At 42.1% G+C, this 18,561-nt stretch overlaps 1 protein-coding gene across 17 annotated transcripts in view; it reads left to right on the forward strand.

Annotated features, from left to right (window-relative positions):
- ptprt (protein tyrosine phosphatase receptor type T) overlaps nucleotides 1-18,561 on the forward strand; it is a 345,765-nt gene that overhangs the window by 275,032 nt on the left and 52,172 nt on the right. For 16 of the 17 annotated variants that reach the window (XM_054732036.2, XM_054732027.2, XM_054732015.2 and 13 more), the window contains 3 exons: nucleotides 3,945-4,025; nucleotides 5,018-5,053; nucleotides 17,512-17,604. In XM_054732036.2, coding sequence (XP_054588011.1) covers nucleotides 3,945-4,025; nucleotides 5,018-5,053; nucleotides 17,512-17,604 — 210 coding nt within the window. The remainder of the gene's footprint in view (nucleotides 1-3,944; nucleotides 4,026-5,017; nucleotides 5,054-17,511; nucleotides 17,605-18,561) is intronic. The other variant, XM_054732059.2, reaches the window with a different exon arrangement.

Consider the following 18,561-nt stretch of genomic DNA (forward strand, 5'->3'; position numbering starts at 1 on the left):
CATTAAAACTGTCAGCCCCAAGCCATGCTTTGACTGAGGATTACGAAATTTGGTACACTAATGTAGTGTCTCAGGACCTACAAAAAAGTCTCTTGGAGCCAAGTGCAAAGTCGCACAGGAAGTCGGCCATTTTGATCCAAGTACTCGATTTAGTGGTTTTCGCACACGTTGTTTGGAGAATGATGCTCCATCGCCCTTTTCACCAATCACCTTCAAACTTCTGCTATATACTCTTAAGACATAGAAGAAAAAAATCAACCATCGGATTTTAAATAAGTATAAAGGTGTGGGCGTGGCTAAGCCTCAAACTTTGACCTTTCGCCACGCCACTCTTTTTTTCACAGCTCCCTATTGGACTCCTTTTACCCAATCACCAGGAATCTCTGGTAAATAGCAGCAGACAAGTTGAGGTCACTTGGTCTCCAGTACTGGAAGGTTTTGAAAAAAGGTGGGGCTTTGGGAGCATGGCGAAATTCGCCATCACGCCATGGAAATACGTTTGCCTCTCATTTCTTCATTTATCGTGATATCACCTCGAAATTTGTTGTGAGTGATCCTAGTCTGACCCCCAATAGAAATGGTCAGCTTAAGTTTGTGGGCGTGGCCTATTTCCTGAATTAGCGCCCCCTAGGACCATTAAAACTGTCAGCCCCAAGCCATGCTTTGACTGAGGATTACGAAATTTGGTACACTAATGTGGTGTCTCAGGACCTACAAAAAAGTCTCTTGGAGCCAAGTGCAAAGTCGCACAGGAAGTCGGCCATTTTGATCCAAGTACTCGATTTAGTGGTTTTCGCACACGTTGTTTGGAGAGTGATGCTCCATCGCCCTTTTCACCAATCACCTTCAAACTTCTGCTATATACTCTTAAGACATAGAGGAAAAAAATCAACCGTCAGATTTTAAATAAGTATAAAGGTGTGGGCGTGGCTAAGCCTCAAACTTTGACCTTTCGCCATTACATTACTTGACTTAATAACTCCCATGTGCACGATCAGATCTAAATCAAACTTTGTCTGTGTGATCACTGACCACATCTCAAGGCAACGTCATTGTGGAAAGCTGACATCACCTAAGCCCCGCCCCCTGACAACAGGAAGTCTATAGTTTTATGGTGAAATGCCCGTATTTGTCCCCTCTAATTTAGTGAACATGACACTAAGGTCATACACTGTCTTCATGATGTTGTAATTACCATTCAGACTTGATAGATTTCCAGAAAGGGAGGGGCTTTGATGCCATGGTGAATGCTGGCGTGACGCCATGACCTTACATTTGACTGTAACTTCCACAAACTGCCTCCGATTTGCCCGAAACTGAACATGGCAATGAACAATCATGCCCTTTAGCCAGTGAGGCACAAACGGTTGGTGAATGTTATATAATGTCACCAAAGCTTACCTCAATGGGACTTTTCTGTAGTTGGTCACAGCGCCCCCTAGATAACGTTATCCTTCGATAACTTTAAAAAACATGGTCGGAATAGCAATAAAGTTGGTCACTGTCATCACACCACCAGTGTGGTAAAGATAGAGGATTCCCTAGTGGTGAGACATAAAATATAAAGGTAGGCTCAAAGGGGATGCTGAGTCAGGGTGAGGTGCGGACGAGGTGACCGTTAGCAGTTTCTGGTGTCGGGGTGGTCGACGTTTCTGTTTCGCAGACGTAGCCTGGTGCCCCGGACTGCCGGCCAGGCCGGAGCAGCGCGGAGCTGCGAGGGCCGAACGACGCTGCTTGCAGCTTTAATTATTCTTGCACCCGTGTCACCGTATGTCCTGTCGCTTGACAACCGTTATGGTGCTAAACAGAGGTTAAAACTAAACTCAGGGCACATGAAGTAATACATGCTAGTTTACAAGGATTTTTCTTATTTTTAACAAAAATAAATACATTTAAAAAACAAATATGCAAATGGAAAAAAAACTTCAAAACACTACCGCGTTGAGCTTTTAATTGGTGCATCACCATATATTAATAAACTAATAATTAAAAATGTAATGCTCTCCCGCTTCACTCGCCAGTGTCAGAAGAATAAAAATCTCCTATTTTGCCTGCCAGGATTCCTGGGATGGCCTTTAATGCTTAGGATATTCCAAACCTGTCTTTTTTTATGGAACAAGGATGGTTTTTAGAATGCCTTGATTCTTGAGCAGCCTTGTCACTTTGCTGCCTAAAATGTGTGTATATATTCAATTCAATTAAAGTTTATTTATATAGCGCCACATCACGACAAGTCATATATATACATATATATATATATTTATACTGATATGACCCTTAGACCATTCTACCAAATATGAAGCACCCAAATCTTTACCCAACAAACCAGAAGTCACCACACGACTCGTTTCACCTGGACTGAAAGGTGAAAGACTAAAATGTTTAACAGAAGGAAAGAAGGAGGCTCATCAAGTCGTCTGCTCACTCAGCGCTACAGAAGGAAATTTATTTTAGTGAGAGTCTAATGATCGCTGGTCTGAATGATCCAGACTATAAAACACAAAACAGACATTACTGCCGCAAGCGTTCAAAACAGCTGAATGATCCTTCGAGTGTCTTTGGGGGTCTGGACACACACACACACACACACACACACACGCACGCACGCACGCACGCACACACACACACACACACACACACACACACACACACAGATTATACAGCTGCAGATCTGATGGATGTGTTAGCTAGCTGTGACCTCCAGCGTGGATTATTGAGCGGGTTTAGCTGGCGTGTAATGTGTCACAGTCAGTCTCCGAGCACGGCTTCTGGTTTGTATCTGTTTGGGTCTGAGTGTCTGTCCTGCTGATCGTTTTTACAAAGCCTTAAGGATTCCGTGTTCACATGAACAAACACATGTCACAGTCAGGGGTAGGGGTTTTACTCCACAGAACCGAGGCTCCCTTCCAAATGTTTGTTTAGTGCCATCGTTTCAAAAGTACGAAGCTGGTATTCCACCTCAGCACCTGTTGCGGTTTTAGCTGATGAAGAGGTCCAGAGCTTCAACTTCATCTGGGAACTTTATCTAGAAAACGGCTTTGGTCTTAACGAGGGCGACCCAGAAGCTGTTTGGACAAACCCACCATCCGACCCCCTCCATCATCGTTACTGAGGAAAGTTGGGTTTGTCACCTGACCTTTAACATGTTGTCTCAGACAACCATGTGATTCATGTTGTTGACCTTCTGGGTGGAGTTCATCCTGGTGGGTTTCAATGCACAAACATCAGACACTTTGACTGAAAACAAACCTCAGACAGAGTCGGATGGCTGTAAAACATTAACGGATGATTTATTCATCCGCCATGTTTCTCAGATTCTTCTGGAAAACCTGAGTTAGAAGAAAGTTTTTTCTGGATAATAGTAGTTTTCAGTTTGTTTTCAGAGTTCTGCCGGATTACCTCCTGAGCTACTGGAGACATTTTAATAAAAGAAAGTTATCAGTAGATGAACGTCTACAGCTTATTTACATTCACAGTCCTTCTGATTAAAGATGGCTGCCACAGCGAAACAGGTCGGCCAGTTTTACAGACATTGGTGTTGACTGACTGTGTTGTAGCAGCTGGGAGTCATCCGTAACTCCTCCATCAATCAGGAAGAGAATCTAATAAACTTTTATCATCATTTTAAAGATTAAGTTCATTTTTGGCTTTCTATAAATCATATTTCCTAGGAAAGCTACAGTGGTCCATAAGGCTGTGCTAGTGAAGGTGTCGTAAGGGCTTTTGGATTAGTCCACTTGCTGTTTAAAGTGAATAATTCCTTCCTTTGTGGGTTTTGCATTTTTGTTTATTAAGCTCAGTAGAAACCAGTTTTAAGTGAGGTCACTAACTCCTCTAACCCCTCCTTCCTTCCTTCATACCTTTAATGTCCTGTCCCTCATTTCTTTGCCATATTCCCTCCAATTTTTCTTCCTCACCTTACTGACGTCTCTTTCCTCCCCCAGCCTCCCCCTCCCCCTGCTCCTTCTCCGTGCAGGGAAACAAGACGCTGCAGAGCAAATCCCTGCTGAATTCCTACTACTCAGGTACATGATGGCATCTGGAGTGCACACTTAATTCTGAAAGATGCTTACAGGCCTGTTTGCACTCCAGGCGTTTTGTGCCGGGTCGACTTTTGAAAGGAGGTCGTTAAGTTAAATTAGAGTTTAAATGGTTTTAAACACCCCAGACTGATCCTGTTTGGAGTCTGAAAAATGTTTGTGACAAACTGACTAGAGGTTTTAGCTCGGTGGTCAGAAGGTCGAGGCAGGGCCTGAAGGTCATTGAAAAGTGACTGACACGTCTCAATCAGCCAAACAGGAGAACTTCCCTGTTTGGGTTCATTTACTTCCAGGTCGGTCAGCTGATCTGACTCGTGGTCAAAAGTTTTAAAGGTGACACAAACGTGAGCGGGAAGAGTTACATTCCTCAGCAGAAATGTTGTTTGAATGCTGATGTGGCAAGGTGGAGAAATGAGTGCCCTGGCGGGATTCGATCCCCAGACTCCCGGGTGAGAGTCACGCGCGCTAACCAGTCAGCCAAAGGGACATCCCCTTGGCCAAGTAGCCAGGGCGCATGATCAATCGGGACACTGTGACAGGACGCTCACACTGCCACACTGAAGCTGAAATGTTTAAGCAGCAAAACTGAAGCTTAAAGCTTTAAGGTGGAAGCTGATGGGAGAAGATCTAAAAAGCTGAACCTAAAAGCTCAGTCTGGTGATTCTGGGTGAAATGAAACCAAAGCAGGTAACTTCAGGTTTTTCTGAATATTTAAAGCACTTAAATGATATTATATGAAATCCCACTTGGTCTAAAAGGAAATTAACCAAAAGGTTGAGTTGAATAATGAAACGTATGAAGCTGGAAGGTCCAGATGGAGCTGAAAATTTCTATTTTTTGGTTAAAATGATGCAGAAAAAGCTTCACAACCTTTCTGTGACAAAAGAAAAAAACGTGATTCTCAACAGTCACTGATCGTTTTTAACAAATGAATGTTGATGAAGTGGTTGATTGTGATGTTTCTGTTGTTTTGACAGTCTCCAAAGAGCCGGTTCCTGCTACCTCGTCTATAGGTAAGAACCAGCCAGGTGTTCTTTTAATGTTTTAAACAAAACGACTCAAAGCTGCTTTCCTGTTCATCTGTTTGCCTGCCTCGTAGTGAATCAGACAAGTCAGTTACCCTCAGAAACCCGTGGAGGTGATGCTCCTGATGTGTAACCACAAACAAACAAACACTTCACACTTGGACCAAATGTCAACTTCTGTATTGTTTTGTTCAGTTTCTCCATCTGTCCCCTTCTGTTGGACAGATTCACATGATCTCTGCCAACAAGCTTGGCTCCGTGTGTGTGTGTGTGTGTGTGTGTGTGTGTGTGTGTGTGTGTGTGTGTGTGTGTGTGTGTGTGTGTGTGTGTGTGTGTGTGAGATACATATGCCACTTAACACAGCTTTACACGAACTGGTCTGCACCAGCCGTAGAGTCGTATATCTGCTGGTTTTATTTTAATCATCAGATTATTCGTCATCCTCCAGCCACTCCTCCCATCATCATTCCTCTTTTTCTTCCTTTTTTTTTTCCACATCATGCTCATTTTGCACAACATCTCTGCACTTTTTAAACCATATTTGTGGGATTGTTCTCTTGAAATAATTTCTAAAATTGTTTTGTTTTGATCCTGAGAGCGGTGAGCTGCAGCCGCACTCGGGAACCATTTGGTTGTTTAACCAAAAACTAGGAGAGCAGATGACTCAAGTGTTTCAGCTTCTCATATCTTCTGTGATTTATGACAACAGTCACAGTAGGGGGTGCAGGTTTCGGTGCCATTTGCTGGTGTACGTCGGCGTAAGATGAAACAGAATGCAAAAAGATGCTTGAGTGATTTATGCATTGGTGGGACTTCTGTGTTGTACATCTTCATGGGGTGACATTAGCGTTTTATGGAACCATCTGTTCTTACTACAATTGGACCCAAAATCAAGTCATGTGGAATAAACCTTTGATCACTGCTGTGACCAAAAATCTGCCTCTCGCATGTAAAATACAGCAAGCTGATGTCAGACTGGAGGTTTCAGCAGAAACCGGCGTAGGCACCAGAGGGTCACCTTTAGGTCTGTTTGACCTTTGATCCCTTCCTGTTTCATTTCTATCTTCGTCCTGCTTTCTCTCTACTCTAATCAGTGATTTTTTTCTGCACTTCTGTGTGAACTCCACCAGTTTAAACTAGCAATGCCCTGATCAGGTTTTTTTTGCCCTCATCAAGTCCGAGTCATTTGGTTTTGAGAATCTGCCGATACCGAGTCCCGATCCGATACTTCCGATACATAAAAAAGAACAAAGAAAGCGAAGAAACAGATTCGGCATGTTTCTTATTTATTTATTTAATTACCTTTATTTTAACATTCAACAACTTTAACAAACAGAACACTTCTGTTCTTGAACAATCAAGTAATAAATAACATAAATTCTTCACATTTGGACTTTATTGCAAATCTAAAAAAGTCTAATATAAAAAGAAATAGCACTTTTACTTGCAGAGGTTTTTTGCCTTGGCCTCCAAAATGCCTTTATATGAATTCTGAAGGTTATCTGATTTATCAAATAAATAAATATTACATGCTTATAAATTATTGTTTTATAAAGCTAAAAATGTGTACTGGGATAAATCCACCTACATTTTATTTTTCAAGAACTTTGTTTTGTTTTCTTGATTTTTAATTTCCTGTCGTGTCCGTCTCTGATCTTACTGCATCTCCCCTCAGTCCTCCAGAAAAAGTTGCTGCCTGCTTCCTCCTTTTTCACCTCACAAGTTACATTTTAACCAAGCAGATCAAATGGATCTACTGACCACAAAAATAGCGGAGTGTGTGCTGCGCTGCCTGGGTGTGTATGTTTAGGGCTTCGTGGGAGCTGGACAACCTGCCAGGAGACCCAGCCTTCCCTTAGCTCAACTGTAATTTGAACCCTGTATCCAAGTCCGGATCGGGACGTAACGCCCCATCTTGATCCAAGTCAAAAACCACACGATCGGGAGAGATTTCTGATCCCCTGATGGGATCGGGAAATCTCTAGTTTAAGCCCTGCCTCAGTGAGACGTGTGGATTCTAGCTGGGCGGGTTACTCATACACACACACACACACACACACACACACACACACACACACACACACGCGCGCACGCGCGCGCGCACGCACGCAGACACACACACACACACACATGTTTCTCAACTGTTCCCCTTTTCTGGAGGCTTCCCACATGTATAGTCAGTCCCTTTGTGTTCGGGTCGTAGGAGCCTGATTTTTGGAGTAACGTCATAAAGTGGTCTAGTAAAATAAGTGGTCATGTGACTCATGTCAAAGGGAATAGTGCATCAGACAGCTAGCCTAGTGAACTAGACAAAATTCTTGCTTTGCAAAGAATGGTCTAGGCATGCTCCATTGGAACCTCAGCAGCTCCTACCAGGACTCTGGCTAGCCAATCACAGCTCTCTAGAGGGGTTTCAAACACATAAAGAGCTGTGATTGGTCCATAATGGTGGGCCAATCATAGTGCTCTATCTGCTTAGTGAGCAAATCACAGAGCTTCATACGCTTTGTGGGCCAATCAGGGCACTCTATATGCCTGGTGGGTGGGATGATGCAACAGAGTGAAACAAGAGTATGTCACATTCATTGTCCAATAGCATGCGGAGATCATTTGAAAGACAACGGTAGAACCCGCCCCACAACCGAGAGCCGTCAATGGAGCGTGGCCAGACTAAATAATACATTTATTTAGTCTGGCTTGCCAGGCTATCAGACAGCAGTTCTCCTCTTGAACAGCAGGTGTCGCTACAGAGAAAATCCTGCCACGTAGCAGAAAAAACAGAAGAGTCACAAACAGGAAGTAGAACCCTCCATCACAGTAGGTTTCACCTTGTATTCGCCTAATGGTGAAGTGTCTTTGGATGTTTATGTAAACATTTGCAAGGATCTTAGCAAGCTACTACTGGGAAACTTTCTGTGTGGCTCACGCAGAGCGCAAAAAGTTTGGCGACTCCAAGTGTGCATGATGGCCGAACGTCAGGCTGATGAGTTAAAATAAGAAACTGACTGTTGTCTTGTCATCCTGATATAGAAGTAATTCACTTTGTCAGATTCCCTGTCTCTGAAAATGACCTTAAATTTAAAGAAAGAACGAAAGGTCCTCTGTTTAGCCTCAAAACACAGGTTATTCCTGCAAACTGATAAATTGTTTAAATAAGGTGGAAAAACAGTTGGCACCACATCTAAAACGCCCCAATAACAGACGGTGAACATGAATACCACGTGGTCATCGAAGTGAGCTCCAATGGTTCCTGCTCATCGTCACTTTAACACTTAACTCATCGATTTCTGCTGAGTCCATTAGGTCGGTGGCTTCTGAAAACAGCTGAATTTCCACATCGGATAAATGGAAGAGAATGGATTCATTCTGGCAGAAAGGATCCAGCGTTTACACCTGCTCTGACACCTTTCAGCTTTTCAAATGGATAATGGTTTCGACGGTCTGAGTGGTGCCAGTGAGGATGGCTTTTCTGTGCCTCAAAGGGAGACCGAGAGCTGAGACGGGAACGTTACTGAGATGGCGCCAAAAGAGACTTTACGGATGGAGAGATCAAAGCATGGGACAAGTGGCTCAGTTCAGCTTCTTTCCTTTAACCACCACTCGGGTCTGAGCTGGTGACGTCCCAGCATTAATTCCCTTGAGACTCAGAAAACAACATACGTATGAAAAGGGCCAGACATAAAATTCATCACAACATCAACTCCACATGAATCAGTAGGATGCAGCAGCAGCACAACTCTTTATCTGCAACCACGTTTTCCTTTAAAAATCCAATTCTTAGAGCGACCATCAGCCTTTGGTGTCCCGCCAAGGACGGGCCTTCAGCAGCAGCGATTCGCCACATGAGAAGCTTCTGCTGCCTAATGAGCAGCCGCAGAAACACCGTAACACACACCTACATGGAGAACGAGCTACAGACCTCCTTCATGCATCTGTGATGCTTTTATCAGACTCTTCAAATAACTATCAGGAATTTAGATGCTAAAGCTGTGATTTGAAGGTTTGAGACAAAGTGGGTGTTTGTTTGTGTGAAATCTGCTGATTTGTTGCTTGTTTGATTCATTTTGGTTTGTTTTTAATGGATTTTGTAGAAAAACTTGATTCTGTACTTGATTCAGGTTTGGTTTGTGTTTTAGGGGTTTGATGAAGAAAAGATGTTTGTTTTTCTCAGAGCTTCAGCTCTCGGGGGTAAATTAGGCTTAAAGACTAGAGGAAACAACTTCATCAAGTTCAACCATATTCCCACAGGAGTATCGCTGTTGGTGAGCAAATGAGGTGTTACCTGAAGGACGTCTCCTTGGGTGGAGTGCGATTATTTTATTTGGAATGTTTTGCACTTTGCTCCAGGGTCGCCCGCACCTCCAACCAGATAGAAGAACAAAGTTCCCATGTCTTCTTCACTACTGGTCTGGACAACGTTTCCAACAGACGGTGGCTTCATTCCATTTATCTTGGTGTTATTTAACCTACTGACATTTAGGTGAGGTTGAGAAAAAAGCTCAGATGAATCTGAAACCACAACAGTCCTTGATTTTGACTTGATGACGTCTCATAAATCCCATAACAGAGAGCAGAGACTCGGAGCCTTACACATGGAAACCATGAATCTGTAGCGTCTGCCACCTCTGGAACACCACCCGAGATGAGGACATGATGTTCTCAGCACCATCAGCCCTGGTTTAGTTTGTGACGTCAGAGAATGAGAGGTTTTGTACCTAAAGTGTTGCAGCAGAACTGGTTCTGGTTTTTGTCTCTGTTGGTTTTATTTTTTCGAGAACATTTTGGACACTGTCTCCACTTTAGAAGTGGGAGAGGCTTCCAGAGATGCCCCCTGTGCAGAAAGTGTGTACTTTTTTTAAATCCTCAGTTGTGCTTGTATCGTAGATAGTTTTTTCTCTGCATCACAGAAAGGCAGTTATTTTTCCCGTCCTGTTCTGGATAGCATTAGGCGGCATGTAAGGTGATTACGGCTAATGGTGGTCATTTTGTTTGGCCATAATGTGGCACTGCTGGGTAATTGAAGGCGAGTGCAGCTGAGAGATGGTAATTTTTAACCTTTATGTTCTGAGCCAAGATTGAACCTCGGAGCTGTTTTTCAGCCACTTCAGGACTGCGTGCTTTAGTTTAGCTCGACGCTGCTAATGGAAGCAGATCGATGACACAACAAATATAACGAAAGGCTTCTGGGTTAAAAAACTCCAAAGACACAAGCAGATTTGTGTTAGAGAGAAGGGTTTTTACTAAACGGATTTTCCTGCTCACCACAGCCTGCTCTTCATACAGGAAGTCACTCAGCTTCTCCTCTAGAGTCATTTAATGACTCAGAGCTTCGAGATTTTATCATAAGAAAACATTATCACTAAAAACCAGCAGGGATGGTCATCAGTCAGTTATTATTGGGAGTTCACCTAGAAGTGAGTCATGTTTGGATCCAACATAAACTTGTAAACGCCGGTCTGCAGGGCTAGGCCATAAACACCAGATGATTTTTCTTTAAGTCTATTCCAGGGTTCCGGAGAGTAGGGTCCGGCGGTTTGTCGAACCTTGGATTCAGGAGGAACAATCTGGTTTTTGTCTTAGACGTGGAACACTGGACCAGCTCTATACCCTTAGGGGGGTCCTGGAGGGTGCGTGGGAGTTTGCCCAACCAATCTACATGTGTTTTATGGATTTGGAGAAGGTGTTAAACCACGTCCCTCAGGGGCCCTCTGATATGGGCTGTTAGGTCCCTGGATGACCAGTGTCAGAGCCTGATCCGCATTGCCAGCAGTAAGTCGGGCTCATTCCCAGTGAGTGTTGGACTCCACCAAGGATGCCCTTTATCACTGATTCAGCTAAGGTGTTGAGGCCATCCGTTTTGGTGGCCTGAGGATCAGGTCTCTGCTTTTTGCAGATGATGTGGTCCTGTTGGCTTCATCAGAGTGAGGGAAACCTGGAGCGTGAGATCGACAGGTGGATTGGTGCTGTCTCTGCAGTGATGCAGGTGTTGTACCGATCTGTTGTGGTGAAGACAGAGCTGAGCCAGAAGGCAAAGCTCTCGATTTATCGGTTGATCTACGTTCCTACCAGCTCTCACCCTATCTCTGAGGGAGAGCCCAGCCACCCTGTGGAGAAGACTATTTTGGCTGCTTGTATCCACGATATCTCACAAATGCTTCATTCATCCATTCATCTAGGTTTATGTTAGGCTGCTGAAGGAGAGGGTTTGTCATCCACACACCTTTATCCATCATTTATTCCTGTGGATTATCACACGGGGATTTCTAATTCATAATCTTCTGAAATGAAAGGAGGTAACCCTCATCTTAGATTCTGTTTACTCCGTCTTTTCTTTACCTCCGTCTTTAATTTCTTTATATTTGTTTCATCTTTCAGTAGCTGAGTCAGCACTTTCCACTCGGGTACATGATGAGTCAGACAGTTATGAGTTGTTCTCCTCTTTGTTTCCTCAACTCGTTTTTCTGAAATCTTTATTTTATTTAAAACAAGATGGCTGACGGGAGAGTCTCATGAATTTTCTTCCTACCAATCCAACAAATATCATTGAAAAAACTTAACATCCAAGAGATTGATCAAGTCTCTTACATTCTTAAAGAAGTCTTGCTTCTTTTTTGGGAGTATTACCTAAAATTTTGAAGCTTTGAGTCCTTTTTTCTTCATCACATGTGCTCTACAAGTAACACTGGGCCTACTGGATGACCTGGAACCTGGAATTCTTTTGGTCTTCTAAGAATTTAAACAGATGATCAAGAAACATGGCGACTAAGAGGCTGTCAGAAGATATTGAAGAAATTGAGAAGTCCCTTAACTTCATGCCCTTAGTTTGGCCCCTTTCTAAATAATGTTGAAATTGAAAGTGTATATGATACTAAATTTTTAGGAGTAATAATTGATGATGAACTTTGTTGGAAATCTCACATAGATCATATGAAACGGAAATTATCTAAGTCTATTTCTATTCTTTATAAAACAAGAGATTTATTGCACAAGAGCTGCCTTTATTTACTGTACACTTCCCTTTGCTTGCCTCATATGAGTAATTGTGTGGAAATTTGGGGGAAAACATACAAAACATATCAGGATTCAATTTTTAAATTGCAAAAAAGAGCTATTAGGATAATAAATAAAGCTGGATATGGGGAGTCCACAAACCAATTTTTTGTAGGATGAGCTATGTTAAAATTTAAGGACATTATATATCTTAAAACTTTGGAAATTATGTATAGAGTGGTGAAAAACTAATATTCAAATTTGTATTTTAAGTATGATTAAATTAAGAGATGGAAAATATGATTTGAGGGGGTCTTATATGTTTGAAATACCTAAAGTGAGAACTAATGCTAAGTATGGATGTGTGTCGGTTTTGGGAGTGAAGTTATGGAATGAACTTAATGATGAACTGAAAATGTGTTATTCTTTGTCATTTTTCAAGAAAATTTTAAAAATTTGCATCTTCCAAAGTTATAGAAACTTAGTTTGATGTCTAACCTTGGGTTGATTTGATTTATCATTGCTTTTTCTTTAAATGTTAGGCATCTTATCTATCAGCCCTATTTTATTTGTCTTGGTTAAGGAGTTGAGTATCTCTGTGGGAGTTAAGGATAGGCTCATTATAAGCCACTAGGCTTCAACCTATTCCTTTTTTCAGTTGCTTGATTACTTTTATGTAAAATTGATTAATTGTTGTTGAATAAAAATATCTATCTATCTATCTATCTATCTATCTATCTATCTATCTATCTATCTATCTATCTATCTATCTATCTATATATCTATCTATCTATCTATCTATCATCTATCTATCTATCATCTATCTATCTATCATCTATCTATCTATCTATCTATCTATCTATCTATCTATCTATCTATCTATCTATCTATCTATCTATCTATCTATCTATCTATCTATCTATCTATCTATCTATCATCTATCATCTATCTATCTATCTGTCTGTCTGTCTGTCTGTCTGTCTGTCTGTCTGTCTGTCTAATCCTGAATCATCATCTGATGTGTCCTCCTTTAATAATACCATGCTATTTCATTTGAAGTTTAACTTATTTAGGTTAAAGAAATCTCATTTTAAAACATTATTCCACTAAAGTCCAGCATAAATAAGGTCTGGACTCTGGACGAACATCAAGCCCCCCCCCCCCCCCCCCCCCCACACACACACACACACACACACACAAACACACACACACACACCTCAACAACACCATGGTTGCATCACGTTTTCCATCTTTTATGCTCACCTTGTCCCACTGCTGTTGCAGTCTTTATGCATTTTAAATATTGGAGGGCTTTTTCATCCACACCAGAGACCATTCACAGGCCCCGCTCTCCAGCGATGAAATGAAGTTGAACTTGACCTCATACTTCACAGAGGAAAGGAGGGAGAGCAGGAGAGAGAGGGAAGCATAAATGTATGCTGCTGAGATTTCTGACTCTGAGCATCCAGCTCTTAACCTTTAATGTAGAAACGTTGGTGGAATTTGTTATTTGCATTTTAGAACCGTACGCTTATAAGGACGCATCAGCTACTGCAGAGAGTTTTTCTTTCTAACCTGGACCTTTCACTACATTCATGAAGGAAGAAATGCACCAATACCAGGACCACCTCCTACAACTGATCCAGTGGCTGGATGGGTGCTTCACCAGGGCAGAACCTGTTCAGGATTACCAAGAGGGGTTTGGAGGATACTCAGGGCTCAAGATGGGAAGCATCGAGTCATAAATAAAGAATGACACTGAAACATCCTCCCAGAGGAACTCCTCCAAGTACAGTTTAGTGATGAACATGATGGCGTATGGAGCTCCTTAGCCTGAGAGATAAAGTCATGTTGCTTATAGGTCCAGGAATCTCTCCAGACCTTAATCCCTCTTGGTCAATCCTCAACAGACAGATAGATGAACACAAATCCAACGACTTAAACCATAAGGATCGGTGATGAAGGAGGCTGGTATCAGTCAGCATCTGGACCAGGAGTTGGACTGACAGCTTGTTAGTGTGAACTTTAGACATCTTAAAAAAGAATGAGCAACACTGGAAACACTGAATCTGTGCTTATTAAAGCTTGTTGTTCCATGCTGGTAACCATAGAAACTTGACTAAATATGAGTAGTGATGAAAATCTGACTTCCTTGAAAAGGTGCAGCACATCGAAAAACCTGTCATGGTGAAAAAAATTGCAGCTTTGACTGCAAACTTTTTAAAGTGTCCCAAATCAGTCTTTTGCAACAGTAAACACAAAAACCACCACAACACGACAGGATTGGATGAACATCTTTAAACTATCTAAAAAGAAAATTAGAAATCTTCTGACACAAGTTTCCCTCCAAGACTTATCATTCTAATTTTACTGGAAACATCCATCGTGTTTTTATTTTGTGTTGGACTGAATATTCTCTCTAATGGGCCATTCCCATCTGTACCGGGTCGGCCCGGACCGGGTAGCCCCAGTCGGCCCCAGCCTGGCCCGGTTGATTCCACACGTCCTTGTCTTAAGCCCATGTGGGCTGATTCTACCCACCAATCAGAGGCTTGCTCTAATGGAAGGTGTGAATTTGCTGTCAGCAGTGGGTGTGTTGGCCCTGGTCGGCCTGAAGCAGACCCCCTTGAGAAGAGGGCTGAGAATGAGCCTTGGTTGGCCCGGAAAAATACCAGGCCACCCAGATATGTAAACAACCTACGCTACCCGGCCCGGGCCGATCCGGTACAGATGGGAATGGCCCATTAGATGGTCAATCTGGTTACTTTTGGGTCACGACCTGCTCCCGTTTGTCTTCTTTGAACTGTGTCCACAGCAGGCCTCAAACTAACTCTCTTGATTCTTTGAAGTTGGTTCTTTCATCTGGAGAAATTCCAGAAACCACAGAGCAGAATCAGCTTTACTCTGCTGCTCAGGTCCAGCTGTCTGGATTTTACACCGTTCCCTCTCAAAGGTGGTTTTTATGTTCTGCTGCGGCTCTACAGGTTCATCAAAGTCTAAGTTTATTAGTCTTTTTTACTTTGAGTTAAGCGACCCAAATGATTCAGTCGTTTTATGAAGGAACAGACAGACATAGTTTCAGTGGTGGGGACATTTAACCATTCAGGACTGAAAACATCAGCCTCACTCCTCCTTCGGCACAAAAAGCTTTAGACATAACTCAGTTGAAAATCTATTAATGTGCCCGTTTCTAACTTATTGTAAAAACATCCCATAATCTGGACTGAAACCAGAATTGGCACAATTATTTTTCATTTGATTCTTTATCTTTAAAGGTGCACAATACTAAGAAATTGTAAACCAAAGTAAAGATAGTCATTCCTTATCATCTGACTCACAAAATATAGAATATAAAATAATATAATGTAACATAAAACAATGCAATATATAATATAATATCATATAATATAATATAATTAAATTGAAATATAATTTAACTATAATTTATTATAATAAGCTATTACATCATGCCTTATAAATCAGGTAATGTTAAACGTGATTGCTGGTTAGACTTTGTACATAGCAATGTGATGTTGTTCATCTGTTATCATCTGCTCATCTTGGTCCTGGTCCAGGTCATGGGGGCAGCATCCCCACAGGGAGGTCCACACCATCCTCTTCCCAGTAACTACCACCAGCTCCACCTGTGGGATCCCAAGTTGTTCCCAGTCCAGGCTGGAGATGTAATTCCTCCACCGTGTCTTGGAGCTTAAGCCTATGGAATATATACATGCTTGATGGTTTGGTCTGAAAAATAATTTCATTAAAATATCAGAGTGATGGAGAAGAGGGAGTTAATGGTTAAAACCAGTAAGAGCTGAAATCATAACGGAGTTTTAATAAAGTCACAGAGTGAAGAAGGAACGTCATCACACATTGCAGAGCATGAAGGACTGTATTAACACACACACACACACACACACACACACACACACACACACACACACACACACACACACACACACACACACACACACACACACACACACACATTCACTAACTGGATAAATGGCCCTTCATACACACTTGCACCTCTATACATACCAGCTCCTCTCATATCATCAACACACACTGTCTTTATGTCTGCCTGACACACACACACTTTTGAAGCTGTGGGATCAGTAAATCTCCCTATTAGCATTGAGATGTCTTCATCACAGTGACCTTGAAGAGCTTACACACACACACACACACACACACACACACACACACACACACACACACACACACACACACACACACACAACTATGCTGTTTCTCATTGGAGTCTTTTACCAGATTTTTCTGGCATCCGTCTGCAAATTTCTTAAATTAGAAAACTAGAGGCCACGCCCACTAATTGTTTCCTGCCAATCAAGGCTCATCCAGTTTATGGTAGTACTGGCATGCTCAGAATAAAACAGCTGGATTTACCACACTATACCATTTTATTTGTGAAGCGTTGCCAACACAGCCATGCAGCTGACCAAAGTGCTGCACAATTAAAACAGCCAGCTAAATTCTAACATTTGAGAGTACAGTTAAAAAGATCTAAATCCAGTCAGGCAATGAAACCATAAAATACACAAATGTAGGCAGTAAAATGGACAGGAGAAACACCTGTATGCCTAATACCAAAACCAGGTTTAAAAAGAAAATACTATAAACCAAACATGCAATTAAAATCACTTAAAATATAAAGAATTATGAAGTCATGTGTTTTCACATCAACTCGGTCTGCATCCTGCTGAGGCTAGAGCACACAAGTCATGTTGGATTTATCCACAGTTCATCTGCTGGGCCTCATCGGTGAGGAACTAAATGAACTAAAAAACTGAACTAGTCCAATTTAAATTGTATGAACAGGACTTTGAACTAGTTGGTTTTTAAAACTGACTTTCCCAAAACTGCCCAATCGTGGGTTTTGTAGAAGCTAATCTAAACTACATTTACTGGGGAGTTTCAAACTTGTCTTGAAATGTTTGCAAGGGTTCTTGCTTTCCTTGCGTGGGCAGAGTCTCACTGTTTCCCCTGGGATTATAAACGAGTTTGAAATGGGAATATTTCCTGAGTGGTCACTATCATTCTGGACATCAGGAATCTCAATCTGCAAACAAATCAAGTCACTTTCTGAGAAAACTGCCACAGGGGTTGGGATGAATTTTCTCCAAATGTTACATTTATTCAATTTCAGCACTAATTCATGCAAGCCCAGCTGAAAGTTTGTGTATTTTTCTCACAGTTTTGTTGATACAGATCTAAGCTCAGACACAGAAACCTCCACCTTTCTGTCCATGTATCCTCCAATCAGTCTGTTGGTTCTGTTTATGAAGAGGAGAGTTAACGGGTTTGGTATCAGGGCTCGGATCTCTGTCTCTCCTGTACGGTGTGTGGAAGTGGAAACGTGGGAAGTGGAAAGGTATCTGCTGTCATGAACACTAACACCTCTCTGTCCAATTCTCTGTTTACTTTAACAGATAGCAGCCAGCCGTCACTCGCCCAACCCTCCCTCACCCTGCAGAGTTTTCCTTATGGTGGCTGTGAATCCGTGGAGCTGTCCTACCAGAGCGGTACGTGATTAGCCTGTTAGCTGCTTCTGTTTTTACCACCAGGGCAGCGTTAGCTCGTTTAAAATAAAAACAGGTCAATTAACCACCTCGGCACTTTTCAGCATTTCATACAGAAACACTTACATCATAAACATTTGCACTAATTAAGCTCTTTGGTCAAACCGGATGCTTCCCACTGAGTAAAAGGCGCTCAGATGTATTTTTTTCTTATGAACGTGCTTTTCATTTAAAATCTCTTTCTGGAGTATTTCTCTTATCTGATGGCCCCATCTATTGGCTGATAAGCATATCACACAAAAGTCTGTCGCCCTGTTTTTTAAAGGGCTCGTCAAGCCTGCCTCAGAGTCGTTTTCCTCCCACATATCAATGTTGAAAAATGCACCATTAGTAGGCGTTGCCTGGCGGACCGAGAGAGCGGAGCTGCAGCAGTGACGAAGACGGATGGGTAAAGGGGCAAAGCTAGCTTTTTTTGCAACAATCAGTCTGACAGCAGATTACTTGGGTTCATTTAGCCTGAAAACACAAATTATATATAGCATCACAGTGTTGTAGGAGGTAGCTTCCAGAGGTGATGAGACACATGTGGAGAGTGGAGTGAGGATGGAGCTACAGGTTTTTCTGTTCGATCAGGAGGCCCTGAGATAAAACGGGATGTTAGTGTGAGTCTGGGAACGTACTCCAGTGGTGACCAGCCAGGCTGAGGTATAAGGAACAAAACAGAAAACAGAGTACAATATTGTTTAGAATGTTTTTACCTGGGTCAGTTCATAGAGCTTGTCCTGTCATTCAGATGGAAGCTTCTCAGAAGCTCTCCACCACACCTGGGTCTGTTCAGGAGTGTAGAAGCTGCTCTGGGTGGAATTCCCATCATTTTAAGTTTTTAAAGAAAATGCACCAAAATACAAAAATAACAACTACACATGTCTACAACACTGTAATACACTTATTTATATAAAT

This window comes from Nothobranchius furzeri, chromosome 3 (genome assembly GCF_043380555.1).
Source record: "Nothobranchius furzeri strain GRZ-AD chromosome 3, NfurGRZ-RIMD1, whole genome shotgun sequence".
Taxonomy (NCBI): Eukaryota; Metazoa; Chordata; class Actinopteri; order Cyprinodontiformes; family Nothobranchiidae; genus Nothobranchius; species Nothobranchius furzeri.